Raw genomic sequence first — 16075 nt, 5'->3', positions numbered from 1 at the left:
CCCGTCACCTAAACACGCTGACGGCGTACAGCTAAACACCCTGACGGAGTACAGTGACACCCGTCACCTAAACACGCTGACGGCGTACAGCTAAACACCCTGACGGCGCACAGTGACACCCATCACCTAAACACGCTGACAGGGTAAAGCTAAAACACACTGGAATTGATAACATGAGGATGATATTCAGCAATACTTCTGAAGACCTTTCATTTTATGTTGAACACAAAACCTTCAATAGCTTAAAACAGTTTATGCACAGTGTAGTATAATTATGAATCTTTACACAATATAAATATATAAAACACTGAAAAATATGAAAAGGTTTGCTTTATTATGTAATTCCTATTATTCCTTCTTTACTCATAGTACCAGGTCGGTGTTGAAAATGCTGAAAATGCCCATGTTTCTTTGTTTTTTGATTGCTGCAGCTGCAAATTACATTGTTAGCGGACATGATCTTTAAAATAATATTCTGCCAACATTTTCGATTCGCACTAAATGGTCACAGCAATGAAATTTCATTCTGAGTGAGCTATTAACACTGACACGGGTGGCAATTTAGGCAAGTTACACGTCAATCCACAATTCACAATTTCAGAGGCCGGGAACATTTGTGAAGTCACAAAGAAAAGGAAATAAAACAATTCCAACATCACATGCTCCTATAATCACACTTCGGCATTAAGCGAAGGCGTGTGGCAAATGAAAACGATCACATTGTAACCCAGAATCAGAGGCATGTACAGGGGGTTGGACCATCCAAACTGAAAGCTGATTGGTCCCTGGAGTGCCCCACCCCTGTCACTCACCAATTCAAACGTAACATTGGTTAATGATCTACCTCATACCCTCTCTAGGACATGACCCCGCAGATACCTACCTTTCAGTCCAAACGTTCCAGAAATCGATGGCTGCTCCCCGGTGAACTTCTTCGGGGCTTTTTGTTTCCTCCCTGGCTCGAGTGGAAAACGGGAATTTAAAGAGAAGGTCGACCACCTGTGTGAGGACAGGCTCCCCTGTCGCTGTCGCAGACTCGGCCCTGCGGTCTGTCTGCTCTGTCATACCTCACATTCTCATCGCCCACAGCCAAGCAATACGCACAATTTATGACACTTGCTTTAGGTTCATCGGAATTAGGAGAAGCACACATGTCACTCTGTCTGATCTTAAGACCTTGCTGATAGTATTATGGGCTGCCTCTCATTTTACATATTTAACAGACACTTTTATCCGAAGCGATAGATTTTTTCAGAAAGCCGGGTCAGACAGTCCCTAGAGTACCTGGGAATTAAGGGCCTTGCTCAGGGGCCCAACAGTGACATTGGGATGAAGCTGGGATTTGAACCAATGACCTTCTGATCATGGGCACAGTGTCCTACCTGCTGAGCCACACAGCGCCCCCTCTGGCTCTGCATTAGGGATGTTTTGTAAGGACATATTAATATAACAGATAGTGATGACGGTAATTGAAGTCACATGTTTTATGCATGGTTCATGGCCTACAGGTCTGATTGCACGTGTGTGTGTGGCCACAAGGGGACGGTGCCGAGACCCCTGCTTGGCCCAACCACCTTCCAAGGTGTTGTAATCTTACTGTGCTTTGTTCTCTCCGGATCCTCCTCGGGAAAGGGCGGGGGCAGGCTGCCGCCCTCACTCTCGCTCCCCCCCGGCGTATCGGGCGAGGTCTCAGAGGACGCTGCCTGGCGAGCGGCGTGTGGATTGCGGTCGGCGATGGGCGCGGCACACTCGCCGTTCTGTGACAGCTGCAAGGCCTCCTTCTTCACCTTGGCGACAGGGGCTGCCGCCGCATTCTCCGCCGGCCTGGCATAGATCCGACGTCGTAACGCTTGTGGCCACCAGGGGGAGCCGTAACAAACCCAGCAGATAAAAGCAGGGGTTGGGAGGGGAGTGTATTCACCTCTTTTTCACCGTGGCCTTGGCTGACCCCTTCGGCAACTTGCTCTCGTCCTTGGGCTCCTGGGACACCCTCTCGGGGTGATTCCAGACCTTGTGCTTCTGCAAGCGTATCTTGGAGGCGAAGGCGGCCTCGCAGTACGGGCAGCTATGGCTCAGCTTCTCCGACAGAGTCGCCTGGAGGACCGGAAGAGTGAGGGAGAGGGTCAGGGGACAAAGAACAGGAGGAGGAACATCTTCCCGGAGGTACGAGAGCCACCAGAGCTCTATCTAGAGTGAAGAAGAGTATCCACTTGCCCTGTTGGGAGCAGCACTCACCCCCTGGCAGCGCTGGTAGTGGTACTTGAGCCCGTAGATGCTGGGGAACTCCAGCCAGCAGCCTGGGCTGGGACACTTCACTCTGGAGCGGCTCTTGAAGTCCTCCTTCCACTGGACCATCATGGCAGCCTGGGAGACAGGAGAGACATGAAGCGAGACCCCAAAGCCTTGCGGGTCTGCCTTGGGCGGGTTCCCACGCGGGCCAGGCCACGCGCCCAGCCTCATCCTGAAACGCGGCCAGAGGTCTCTTGTAACTCTCCTCCAGCACGATGCTTAATCGTCTAATGGCACTGTGGGGATAGGCTGGGCTTTCTCTCTCTCCATCGTGCGGTCACTTCCCCATTTTGGGCCCCCACGAGAATGTTAGGTGCTCCAGGAACCGGCTTACCGGAATGCTCCTCAGCTCAGGAACCGGCTTACCGGAATGCTCCTCAGCTCATGGATCTCCACTCGTGGGCGGCCCTTCTTCTTCCCTTCCGCTCTCTCGTTACAAGCGAAGCCTGCAGATTGGAATGGCGATCAATCCCCGTGCCAGACAATTACCACCGCGATCAATCCCCATGATGATTAATCCACATATTGGCCAATCCCAATTGTGATCAATCCTCACGTTGATTAATCCCCTCGCTGATCAATCGACTTAGTGGTCGGTCCCATCTATAATCAACCCCTACTGTGACCAACCCAAATTGTTATCAATCTCCATGAAAACCACCCAAAAAGAGTTTTCAGGATGACGGTCCAGGCCAAGGTGAACACAGGGTATGAGGCCAGATATAAAGGTGAGGGAAAACAGCGGGGAATGAATCAGATTTCTGAAATTCAACCAATCAGAACAGTTTTCAGAATTTTTGGGATGCACAACAAAGGGATGTATTAACAGAAAAATAGGACATAGAAGCAGTCGGAATTTTTATTAGAATTTTTGCTATAAGTCACATTTTATCACATACTTGGGAACAATGTATGGAATTGGTTTTTGCTGTACATCATAGAACACAAAGCTGAAATGTAAAATATGAACTAGACTGTTGCACTTATTAAGGTGTCAGCTTTGACACTGTGCTGTATAGATCCTGACAAATCTGACACAGTACTGGGTACTGACTCTAGACCCTCACAGATCTAACACAGTACTGAGTACTCTAGTACCTGGGCATACATCAGAAGCTCAACATAGCTACACTTACACCCAGTCGACGTCTTGACAGCTTTACGTAATGTGCTATTTACCTCACTTTGAACAAAAGTACCAGCTAATGAATGTAAATGCACTCAATATAGACCCTCACTAATGTGACACAGTATTGAGTATTGAGTACTCAGCGTACATCCCCACAGACTTCACACAGTACTGAGCACTAGCTCCTCACCTTCAGCTAAGAGTTCAGTTTTTACCCAGTACCAAGTAGTCACCCATAACTAAATACTCACGAGAGTAATGAAACATAACAATATGGGTAAATTTTTACACATGTACATACTGGAATTTCAATTCCGGTACATAACCCCCCCCCACCCCCCCCTTAAACACTGCTATTTTTTAAGTCTAGGAAATTGACGGCATGTTGAACACCAAAGGTTCCCCAAAGGGCTTGAGCATTCCTTCACTGAGTCACTGTGCGCATTGATCTGAGCTTCCCTTAAGTCACTGTCACCCCTCTTATGTTTTATATTCTCTACGTCTTTGTGATGCTCTGTAAAACACGCTCTCCCCATTTATAACAAAGGCCGCTCTCCAGGCCGTCACAGAGCTCGAGGCGTCACCCGCGGTGCAGCTGCTGTCTGCCGCCACTTTGCCTCGACGCGTCTCCCGGTCGTTTCCCTCGCTGAATTAACGACCAATCAGCATCGTTTCTGTTTCGCTGCATGTTTGGAAGGTCCCGATTAATAAATATACCTGAAAACCATAGAACGAACGGCTGAGATCCGCATCCACATTTTCGCTCACTTTCGGTCCGTTATCATTGTTCTTTACACTCCCCTGCTCGGTCCGACCCAACGGCAAAAAATGCCTGTCCTCCGTTTTGTGAATTAAGTTTTAGACTCCACGTGGTAATGGCAGCAAACACAGGCCCTACACAAACAGTTAGGGATTAGAATCGTTTGCTTTGTTTACTCCAAAACGGGGAGTGTAACTTTAAAAAACTCCCCTTCATAACCCAAAAGAAAACAACCCTGCTGGAAAGCATTTGATACAACCCCCCCACATTCACCTCTCACCAGACCAGCTGTGCCTCTTTTCTCACAGCCCTTGATTAAGTAAATCAGACCCAGGTGGGCATCTGTAACCTGGGGGAACCGGCTCACTGTCCCCATCGACTTAGCCCCCCATGTGCTGGTACCGCCTCCCACTGGCTCCCTAGAGGAACAACAGATGTTATCAGCCCCTGTCCCCTTCCCGCAACTGCAGCCTGGATTAGAAGCTAGGAAATGTACCGGCCACACGTGGCGCTGTCCCCAAAACTGCCCTCTTCACCGATCCCCCCAGGACGTCAGCAGGGGCTGGGGTCACGCCTCGATCTTTATATGGCTAATCAGTAAAAAGGCTACTACTGTTCAGGGAACCGGACATGGCGCCTCTAAGTGATGACCTGCAGACTGTGTCTGTAAAACGTTGGCGATTGACCCACATGAGGTAGGAGGGACTTTGATTCGAGGTGTCTGATGTATCGCATCAGTCCCAGGCTCCCTGGGCATCACAGGCGGAAACTGCGCTTCTCCAGCATCGTGTCAGGATCGCCATCTCTCCTCTCTTTAACGAGGACGGGCTTTCTCGTTAGCGCAATCTCCCATCATGCTCGACGTCCCTGCACCCGCTCTCTCACAGCGCTTGGGGAGGGGGGGGGGGGGGGGAGCTTGCCAACTGGCTACGATTTAATTAGCTGTCAGCGGGTCTTCATGGTTCAGCCCCTTAAGGTCCGGGGCTTCACGGTTCCGGCATGTTCTATTTCTGGTAAGATGACCTCCTGGAAGGTGATTCCCAGGGATTAAAATTCTTGGGGTTTTCCAAGGTGCCAATAAGTAAATAAATAAAAGACTTAAAGATACAGGTTCCTGCTAGATACAGGTGAGACGCGTTTCATATGATGCAGACAGGTTGTTCACAGCAGAAGAAGCTGCCATCCTGTATCTGAATCATTCTAACAGGCCCGGAACGACCCGGAACACACACACTGCAGCCCACTTCCCGCAATCGCCGTGTAATCTTTCAATTTGTGGTGCCACCTACCTCCATCTCATGAGCTTGTGTGAGGCAGACAGAGAAACTTCTCTTATGATCTCTTACGGAGAAGCGTATGACATCATTACATGGGTTCAGGGAGGTGAAACAGAATGAAACGAACAGGCAAACGACCTGATAATGTGACTGGATGCCAGAGGGAATGATTCAATCCCTGCGGAACGTGCCCCTAATCCCACACCGACCCCACAGGCAGGGCGCTTTAGCCTGTCATCAAATTTCACCGCTAAATTAATCGGGATGTCTCTGCGTTTGCACCTGTTCCGCGGGGCCCTGGTCCCACCCCCACCTCACTCTTCGAACATCTCGTCAGACCGTTCCTGCTGATGTTGGGGGCATTTTTTGGACGCTCCAGGCGCGGATGCTGGTGAGCGCGTCATTAATTCATCCCATGTGCTGTTTGTGTTGCTATGGGAATGAGACCCAGTTCTCTAACCACACACACACACATACACACACACACACACAGGTTTGTAATTATATCTTTGCGGGGACTCTCAGTTCATTTCTATGGGGAAAACTGTAATCCCAACATGACGACCATAACCCCCACCCAGCCCTAACCTTAACCATAAATAACCAAACAAAATACGAGACTTTTGGCATTTTTAGTTTTTTGATTGCATTCACAGATCTTTGTGGGCACCTGAAAAATGTTCCTGCAACATTAAAATAACAGGTTTTTTTTTTATCACATTGTGGCCAATATTTGGTCCTCACAAGGTAATATAAACATAATCCACACACACACACACACACACACACACACACACAGACACACACACACACAGACACACAGACAGACAGACACATACACACACACACACACACACACACACACACACACACAGACACACAGACAGACAGACACATACACACACACACACACACACACACACACACACACACACACACACACACAGACACACACACACACAGACACACACACAGACAGACACATACACACACACACACACACACACAGACACACAGACAGACAGACAGACACACACACACACAGACACACAGACAGACAGACACATACACACACACACACACACACACAGACACACAGACAGACAGACACATACACACACACACACACACACACACACACACACACAGACACATACACACACACACACACACAGACACATACACACACACACACACACAGATAGACAGACACAGACACACACACACAGACATATACACACACACACACACACACACAGACACACACACACAGACACATACACACACACACACACACACACAGACACACAGACAGACAGACACATACACACACACACACACACACACACACACACACACACACACAGACACATACACACACACACACACACACACAGACACACACACTGCTGCTATTTTCCTCCCCCTCCATCTCAAGCTACAGCTGCACATTGTTCATTTTCTACTGGACCAGCTCCAAGCAAAGGGGGGGGGGGTCTCGGATGGTGGCCAAAAAAGGGGGCAAGCCCCCAAAGCCCAGGCGCTGCTCCTCTGTGTCGGTCATTACTGCTTTGCGCTTACAGACACAGAGAAACTCCCCGGCGCTGTTCAGCGAAGCAGCTTCTCGTGCTGTTTATGCTCCTCTGTGGCACTGGGCCACGAGTGAGCTCAGACGCTACACCCCCCCCCAGGAATCAGTGAAAGAGTGTGCAAGGAGACCCCCCCCCAACCAGGCTGCCTGCCCCATTAACAGGAATGATACTGTACTCACAAAAAACAAAGATACTCTTCCCACATTAATCTGATCCCTCTCAGTAAACACCCGACACATATAAATAAACATGGCATTCTGTGCGAGTTTAACCTCCATTAAACCACGTCAAACACACACGGAGACCCACGTCTTCCCTGTGTACGTGAAGTCTACTGCATCCTCATCGGGCATTTCATTGCTCGTGGTGAAGAGACTGGTCAGCTAAGACAAATCCCATGTTAGAAACTTTCCGTATTTTCCTCTTGTGGCGCCACTGGGATACGATCGCTTCATGGTCGCATATATAAGTGAATTTAGCAAGCGAGTAGAGTCGGGAGATGGTAACTAGCTAGCTGGTTAGCAGAACATGCTGCTTCAGCATCTCCTAAATAAGGGACACGGTTATTTAACATTTAGTGTAGTCGCTGTTTGTGGTCAACAGGGGGGGCCACCAAACAAATGCATGGTCTGAGTGGTGGTAAAGACCGCCGCTGGAATTTGTGCCCCCTGCTGGTAATCCCGGGGAATACGGTCTCCCTCATAGACAGTGGTTTTATCTACCTCTCTAAGGCACTAGGCACGTCGTGCTCTTTCACCCTGCAGAGGTAAGCAGCCACACGGCTCGGTTCTAATAGGAATCCATTGAATGACGTGCCACAGACTCGTGACTCCCAATGCGGCCTGGAAACTGGGCCGTGATGGATCCTCCCTTGGGGGGGGGGGGGGAGATGGCCGGGGGGGGGGTCAGCTCTGGGGATCATCCAGAAGTTCAGATTATCTCGGTTACTGGACAAGTATTATATCTGTTATTTTAGAAGATGGATAGGTGACATTTATTATTTTTAATGGACGGTGTCACGGTAACTACCTTGTTGAAGAGACCGGCAAATTCTAGGGATTCTGGGTAATGAACCAAGCAGCTGACCACCATGTAACAGACTGATCCTTGACAGCGAGACGGTCTATCTCTGAACAGATCTGTGTGCAACCCATCCAGCCCCCCTCTCCGCGGAATTATGGGAGGGAGGCCCAGCCCCTGGTCAGTCTCTATGCCTCTCCGTCCCACAGCTTGTGTCACGGCCGTTTTCCCCAGGACAGGAAGCCCAATGTCAGGCACCAGACGCTCCCTGACAGGTACCAGTACCGCCCTTGAGGTTGTGAAGGCCCTTATCAACCGTTACAAAGACCCCCCCGCTGACCCTGGATACAATGCGCCCCCCCCAGCTGGTGTCTTTTACCAGTACTAGGGGAGAATAAATGGCAGTTTACACATCCCTTGCTTCGACATCCCATAATAACCTTCGCTTTTGCCTCCGAGGGAGCATAAACCAGACGTCACCTGGAAACAAGGCAACGGATTTGACCAAGCGCATACGGCAACAAGTTACCTACAGATATTTAGCGCCAGAATGTGTGGGAAATCGGCGTTTTATCCAAAATGGATTACAACAATCCTGCGGGATCCCGCAGGCCGAAAACGGATCACATTACTGCGTGAAAAAACGTTTTAAAACAACTCAAGATCCTTCCTCCAATTCCCTGGCAAAGGCTCTCGCGACTGGAAGGCCTTGTAAATGTTAGCTTTTGTCTTTAGGAAGCATTACCGCTGCTCCAAAGATGTAGAGCCCAGACTGACTGGGGGGTAGAGGGGGGAGATGGAAATATGCTTTCAATAGAGGGGGAAAGTAAGCGCTTGGGCCAGGAGATGGTGGGGGGGGGGGGGGCAGGTTCCTACGACGTAAATGTTTCTGGCCCAAGGCAAACAGGAGGTGAGAGTCAGACACTGAGTTTTATCAAATCAAAATGATTAAGCATTTTCAAAACAAACAAAGAACGGGATAGACCAGCGAGGAGGTGGGGGGCGGGGTTGTTATTAAGGGACTTCCTTTGAAATTCAGCAGGGGGGAAACCTAGACACAACGAAACCCTGGCCCAAGCCGGGCCGAAAAGGCCAAGTGGCGAATGGGGGCTTTATGTAGGACCCCTGAGATTCTACTGAGGCACTCTCAGACTTGGGATACGAGATGGATGAGTGGGGGTGGGACAGACCCACCGTCTTGATAGGGGGAGGGGGCAGGAGGCAGCCCAGGTGGAAGGAGTCGTGTGTCATGGGGGCCCCGCTGACGTAATTTTGTCCGGGATCCAGAAATTATGGGAAGGAGTCTGGGGAGGACAAAGTTAGAGGGGGTGTAAGTGAAGATGGGGGACATCTATCGAAACACCCAGGCTGAAGCTGTCTGTTTCAGGTTCTGAGATTTTGCTCACATCAAGCCGGTTGTTTTTGCTCTCGTGAATAAATCACACCCCTAAGCCCCTTAAAGCATCAAAATCACCTCGATTATCTCATTCCTTGTAAAATTAAATTGTTCATAAAGGATCAAATCCTTGAGGTTCTGGCCACTTAGCCAGCGGACCGCGTGCTCGGCGAAACGATTTGGGCCGGAGGCTACAGGCCGCGTGACCCGCCGTCAACAGACCCGCCCTGCTCCGGGTCTGTCACACCCGAGCCAATGACACGGCTCACTTAGCCTAAGTAATAATTCATGATCTGATGACAACGTAGCAGTGGCCACACCCCTCCTCCTCTGTTTAATGGCAGCACCAAGAGGTACCTCTCCGGGGGCAAACCTGAAGGAGGCTGGTCGTTAGGTTGCGAAAGAGGTGACCAGGGTGCATCAAAGCCGCACACAAAAGATTCCAGAAAATTCCCACAGGCCACCTGAACAATGGCTCCCGTTTGCTCAAAGATCAGATTCAGATTCGGGCACAAAACAAATGGCCACTTTGTTGGAGAGCAAAAACAGATGCACGAAATCTGGAGCAATCGGCAAACGAAAACTGAAACGAAAGAGCGTAACGATGCCATAAATGAGTCCCAGGCAAACGGAGTGACATGGAGAAGATACCCCTAGACTCCAACCACCGCCCACCCCCCCCAATCCGGTTCACACAGCCGCCCCACCCTGATTTTATAGGTCCCACAGTGAGAAATTATCAGATTTATTTATCCTCATTCCGATGGAATCCGACTCACATTCCCCTTGTCTTCGATTCTTGGCACAACTGAAATTAAAAACACATTCTCCCCCTCCCATACAGACATCCCCCACCTATGAGAGAGAGATAAAGAGAGAGAGAGAGAGACAGACAGAGAGACAGCGAGAGAGAGAGAGAGAGAATGGTTTCTTGCGCTCCCCAATGCACTGACAAGCACAACCTTCAATTACACGCTGGGTGTAGATTAGGCGTGCGCCTCTTTGCGTTAGGCGTGCGCCTCTTTGCGTTAGGCGTGCGTCTCTTTGCGCCGGTAGCTCGTTAGCACGGGGTGATAAAAGCTAGCCTTACGGCTAGCGGAGAGCGAACCAACGTTCGTAAAGCATGCGGATCTGGTAAATGACATCAGTTAGCCTGGAAGTGAACATTGGTGGGAGGGGGGAGGTAAATTAAGTCCAGCTAAACTGAGTAACCCCACCCTAAGAGAAAAAAAAAGAGCTGAAACCCTTGGCTGAAAGCCTCACGTAAATTTAAGCAATTATCCGAAGGACCACAGTGTCAAGCTTTTTAATTACTATTTATTTTCTTATTAAGCAGAGAAAGTCCCATGGCGTCCGAGGGACAGCTTTCAGGAATTCACCTGCCATGCGAGCCCAGCCCTAGCCAGAAATACCGCCCCCCGACCCCCCCTTATCGGTTTATCAGTTCTGGATATTTAAAAGTTACAATAAAATATATTTACGCATGTTTTTATAGAAGATGTAACCAGCGATGCCGCGTCTAACTGCTCAGCTGGGTGTGAAACTAACTATTTGTTCCCATCTTTTCCTTTTTCTTTTGTGGGGGGGGGGGGGGGCGTTGAGAACGGTACTGACTAGCGCCCCGAGCGTCGAGAATCAGGGACCAGAAGGCTACAGCATGGTGAGGTTCCTGCCCAGTCACGCTCCGATCGACAGCAACTGTGGATGATGGAAGATCACAGGCCTGACTCACCGTGCCTGCTGTCTCCTGCCCCCGCCGCCCAGGCTGTTTCGGGCGGGTGGGGTGGTTTCACCGGCCGGCCCTTATTCGCACCCAGGGTCAGCTTCCCCAGGGTCCCACTGGAAGTCTCCATACCTGCGGGTTACATTTGCGGGAGATGGATCACACAGCTGAACAACCCCCGCCCCTGGGGCAAACCCGCGGGGTTCCGGAAACGACAGTCAGCTGTCAGATCCGTCCTCGGTCACCTGGCTACTCATCACAAACAGATGAATTTTATATGTATACAGCCGCAGGGCAGTGAATGTCCGCAGTTATAAATGTGGAGGTAGTATGTTCTCCATGTGTCCTGTGGGCTTCTTCTGGTTCCCTGTCGCAGTCCAAAGGTGCATAGCTGAGCTGCCTGGTGTCCCTACATACCATGTGTGTGTGTGTGTGTGTGTGTGTGTACTCTGAAATGCACTGGCACCCCATCCATGGTGTCCCCTACTTCGCGGCCCCCCCACCCCCCCACCTGCTGGAAATAGGCTTCAGAATCACCGTGTCACTGTATTGGACACACAGTTCACATGATATATTATATATTCCAGTTCTGTGTGTCTTTATGTGAGTATTATCTAAATCTATAACTTTTACATTTTCCAGGAATGTCACTCAGATACCTCAATTAAGGGGGCTAGGGAATATTTTCCAGCTGATTAGCATTTTGAATTTTTCCACCTGCTTTGTGACAATAATTCCATCAAAATGCGATACCATAGATAAAGGTGATCAATGACAAATAATCAGGTGCCTCTATACCGAGGAATATGGGAGTTCTGTGGAGTGGGCGGGGCTTTATTTGTGTTATGGACGTGCACCGTATGAAATTTCAGTGCCGCAGGGCACCGATGGAAAGGTGAATGTGGTGACCAGGGACAGAGGCTCACAGCCCACAGGTTAAGGCAAGTTTCAATCCTGCCGGGACCCCTGGTCAAACGACACTAACAGCTTTTAATTAAAGCATCTGCTACGATGATGTGAGCGCAAACAAAGCAGCAGCAGCAGCACTAATAATAAAAACAATGATAATAATCCATCAACCTTCCATAGCTGTTTAACCAATAGAGCAGTGATTCCCGATCCGGTCCTCGGGGACCCAGAGCTGGTCCATCTTGTCCGAGCTCCCTGTCAGACGGTCCACATTTTTGGCAGCTGGGAGGAAGCAGAAATGTGGACCGTCTGTGGGTCCTCAAGGACCGGTTTGGGAAACGCTGCAATAGAGGGTCACAATGAGACTGAAGACTGTCCCATGACTCACAAGGAAAAAGACAGGGACACCCTGGATGGGGTATCAGTCCAGCACGGGGCTGTACATGTGTCCATTACAGGGCACAGCTACACTGCACATTATAGGAAGATGTGGGACTTCCTGAAGAAGGCCACACCAACACAGGAAGATCAGGCAAACTCCACACCGACACAGGAAGATCATGCAAACTCCACACCGACACAGGAAGATCATGCAAACTCCACACCAACACAGGAAGATCATGCAAACTCCACACTAATACAGGAACATCATGTAAACGCCACACCAACACAGGAAGATCATGCAAACTCCACACCAACACAGGAACATCATGCAAACTCCACACCAATACAGGAACATCATGTAAACTCCACACCAACACAGGAAGATCATGCAAACTCCACACCAACACAGGAACATCATGCAAATCCACAACAACACAGGAACATCATGCAAACTCCACACCAACACAGGAAGTTCATGTAAACTCCACACCAACACAGGAACATCATGCAAACTCCACACCAACACAGGAACATCATGTAAACTCCACACCAACACAGGAAGATCATGCAAACTCCACACCAACATAAAAAGATCATACACAACTGGTTATTTTTTAAACAAACTAATTATATATTGTGTAGGCTGTCCATTTATGAAATAAAATATTGAACATCCAACTGTGTTTGGTGTTAATTCACATTATTCTGCTCAATAAATAATGAACAGTAGTCAAACAAACACGATGACCCCACTTCTACTGTGTAGAATCGACCAGAAGCTTCTCTCAGTGATGATTCCTCCAAACAAACTTAAAAGAACCAACAGTCATTGTTTTTACTCCAAGCATTTACACGGGACATTTTCTTTCACTGCCGCACATTTTTCGCGGTACCATTTCATACCTAAAAATACGGATGTCCTCATTCATACAATTACTGAACAATGTGGGCGAATCACCACTGCACATGGGAAGCAGCTGCGGAATCAGTTGCTCTGCTCCGAGCTGCACAGGAGACCCTAAAATGAGGTACGCTCAACAGCACCCCAAACCTGGTCCGAATGTAGCCAGTGAGCTTCCACTAAAGTTTCCTGGAAGGAGACCGGAAAAATTCCACATATTCGGCAAGAGCGGAGATAAAAAGCCGAAGAATTCCAGAGGAAGACTCTTCGCCTTTGAGAGCTATATGCTGATATGTATCCTGGAGTGTTCTCTGTAGCATATTGTTTATATGGGCAATCATTGTACTATTCTACATACTGCAAAAGCTGCTAATCACTGTTTACGCTGATACACATTATTACTGCTTGATATTTGTCAATCAATATATTGGCCCATTTGTACACCATGCAAATTAGGGCAAACACGACTGTAATTATCGTCCCTGTTATTATTGTTCACAACTGAATATTTCGCAACTTGATTGAGGTAATTATTGAGTAGCTAAGGTTGCGTCATTTTTAAATATTCAAACACTCTGCGTTATGAATTTAAACAAGTTTTATGACTCTTTTCCCTGATGCAGGAGGCCCCCATTCAGCTGAAACACACCAACGTACATTTAGCTCAAAGACATTTATTATTATTCAGATGAATTATAATGCGTTATGATAACTGTTCCTTTCGGGTTAACCAACGTGGTCTGTACAGATATTTATTCTTTAACTCTGAAGTCATACGGAAAACCAAAATGCAACGATAAGTATGTAAATGTATACGAAAAATTTACTTAAAAACTAATAAAGATCAAAAATCTCAGACATGCGCATGCTATTTCATGGTTACAGACATAAATTGCGTAGATTTATTTTCTTTGCGGCATCAAACGAAGAGAGCAGAGGTACCTGAAGCGTTGCAAAAAAATAAAAACCGTAACACACTACAACACCCCCCCCCCCCCATTCCAACATCCAGTCCCCGCTCAGTATCCCCAAGGCACTGGGAGGGGGTTTCGAGTCCCACACTCATGAGCTCCCTATAATGTACTCTTGGACTTTCCGCCCGCAGGCCGGGGCGCTGGGAGGAGGGATTGGGACACGTTCCCATCACCGGGAACACGCACGCTGTCGGACCCCAAACTAAAAAAAAAACCCGCTTGGATCACGGCCGCGGACACCACGGTGGACCCGAGCGCCGCCTGGAAAACGTCCAGCGCCAGTCTGCAGACGGACCGGGCACCGAACGCAGGCCCCGCGCTCGGCAAACACGCACCGGACAGCGGCTACGGCGTCTAGACACACCGGAGCGGAAACACCGGAAAACTGGGACAATCAGCAAAGAACACAAACGTACACGCGGCACAGCCTAAATTAATGACATATATATGATCCAGGATATGAACTTACGGCTGTTTTTCTGGTTATGAGTTTTCTTTATCTGTATATCTTAGTAAGTATGATTTTAATTTATGCAGCTTTGACCAGAAGCTTAGTACCTAAGACTTAGTTAAAATGATTAATGTTGCTGATATTAATGGTGGTAGTAATAGTAATATTAAAACTAATAAATTTTATCTTTACTGTTACAGTGATCCTGACAACAATCATAATGACGGTGTTTATTATGTTAATAACAGCGTTCATAATAAGAGGTGAGTTGAGACGTGTCGCCATGGGAAGCCACACCTACCTGGGGTCCGAGTCACCTACGCCGGCGGGGCAGCCCGGGTGTCTGGGGTCACCCACGTGGGGTCGGTCAGGCGGTGCGCTGCGCTGCGTGTCTGCCGCTCCTACATGGCGATCACACCTGCCGGCGATGCGCACAGACGGGCAGCCCCTGATCAGGATCCGGGGGAGGAGAAGGAGGAGGAAGAGGAGGAGGAGGAGGAGGGGGGGATAGGAAGGAAGAAGAGGGGGAAAGGGGGGATGCAAATGAAAATAACCTCAACACTTTCACCTTTTTTTCCTTCGACCGCCTCCTGTCTCGTCCCTTCATTAATATGTAACCCACGAGGTCCTTGTTTAACCTCGACAGTCTCATTAAAATCGACCTAAAGCAAAAATAAATAAATAATAATAATTTTTAAAAAGACGACTGCTTCCAAAGAGAGAGTAATGCCGGATCCTTAAAGAGAATTAAAAAAAAACCATACACAAGAAGCTTTTATAAACACTGAAGCAAAATGGCGACTTTAATACGAAGGAGGAGTAAAAAAAAAGCCCTGCGTTTTACCCAGCTAAAGGGAGTCAGAAAAATATGTTTAGTGCAGTAATTTCGACAGCGCTAACACAGTTGGCTGGAGTAAAAGAAAAGGCGACGGAGGAAAAAATAATGGGGCGGCCACGGACGCTTTCGCTGTGGGCGCCGTCCGCGTTTTCTTACCTCTGGATTATCGCTGCTTTTCGGAGCGATAATATCTCGGCGGCCGCGTACAGTATACAGTAATGTGTGTCGGGTCATGCGCGATCCGCTCTCCCTTTGACAGCTCTAACTACAGTCTGGAGTCAACTTGCAAACTCTCGCGTTATTTATTATTATTTTTTTAATTCCCCACCATGCAAATCCATATTTCTGTTTTTAAAAAATAAATAAAAGAATTAAATAAACCAATGCAAGAACTGGCCGTTTGGTGCGATTCAGCCGACGCACTACCGTGCA

At 48.6% G+C, this 16075-nt stretch overlaps 1 protein-coding gene across 6 annotated transcripts in view; it reads right to left on the bottom strand.

The window, feature by feature from the left end:
- znf512b (zinc finger protein 512B) overlaps positions 1-16075 on the bottom strand; it is a 35205-nt gene extending 19130 nt beyond the window's left edge. For 2 of the 6 annotated variants that reach the window (XM_048983626.1, XM_048983627.1), the window contains exons 1-8: positions 15800-16075; positions 15107-15253; positions 11196-11318; positions 2656-2735; positions 2215-2364; positions 1922-2094; positions 1598-1824; positions 884-955 (exon numbers count right to left, since the gene is read on the bottom strand). In XM_048983626.1, the coding sequence (XP_048839583.1) occupies positions 884-955; positions 1598-1824; positions 1922-2094; positions 2215-2364; positions 2656-2735; positions 11196-11316 (823 nt within the window). In that variant the 5' untranslated portion in view covers positions 11317-11318; positions 15107-15253; positions 15800-16075. Of the gene's footprint in view, positions 1-883; positions 956-1597; positions 1825-1921; positions 2095-2214; positions 2365-2623; positions 2736-11195; positions 11319-15106; positions 15254-15799 lie in introns of those variants that run through there. The other 4 variants (XM_048983628.1, XM_048983631.1, XM_048983629.1 and 1 more) reach the window with 3 other exon arrangements.

Source organism: Brienomyrus brachyistius, chromosome 18 (genome assembly GCF_023856365.1).
Source record: "Brienomyrus brachyistius isolate T26 chromosome 18, BBRACH_0.4, whole genome shotgun sequence".
NCBI lineage: Eukaryota > Metazoa > Chordata > Actinopteri > Osteoglossiformes > Mormyridae > Brienomyrus > Brienomyrus brachyistius.
Note: the sequence above shows the minus strand (reverse complement) of the source record. Positions and strands in the feature narration are given on the sequence as shown.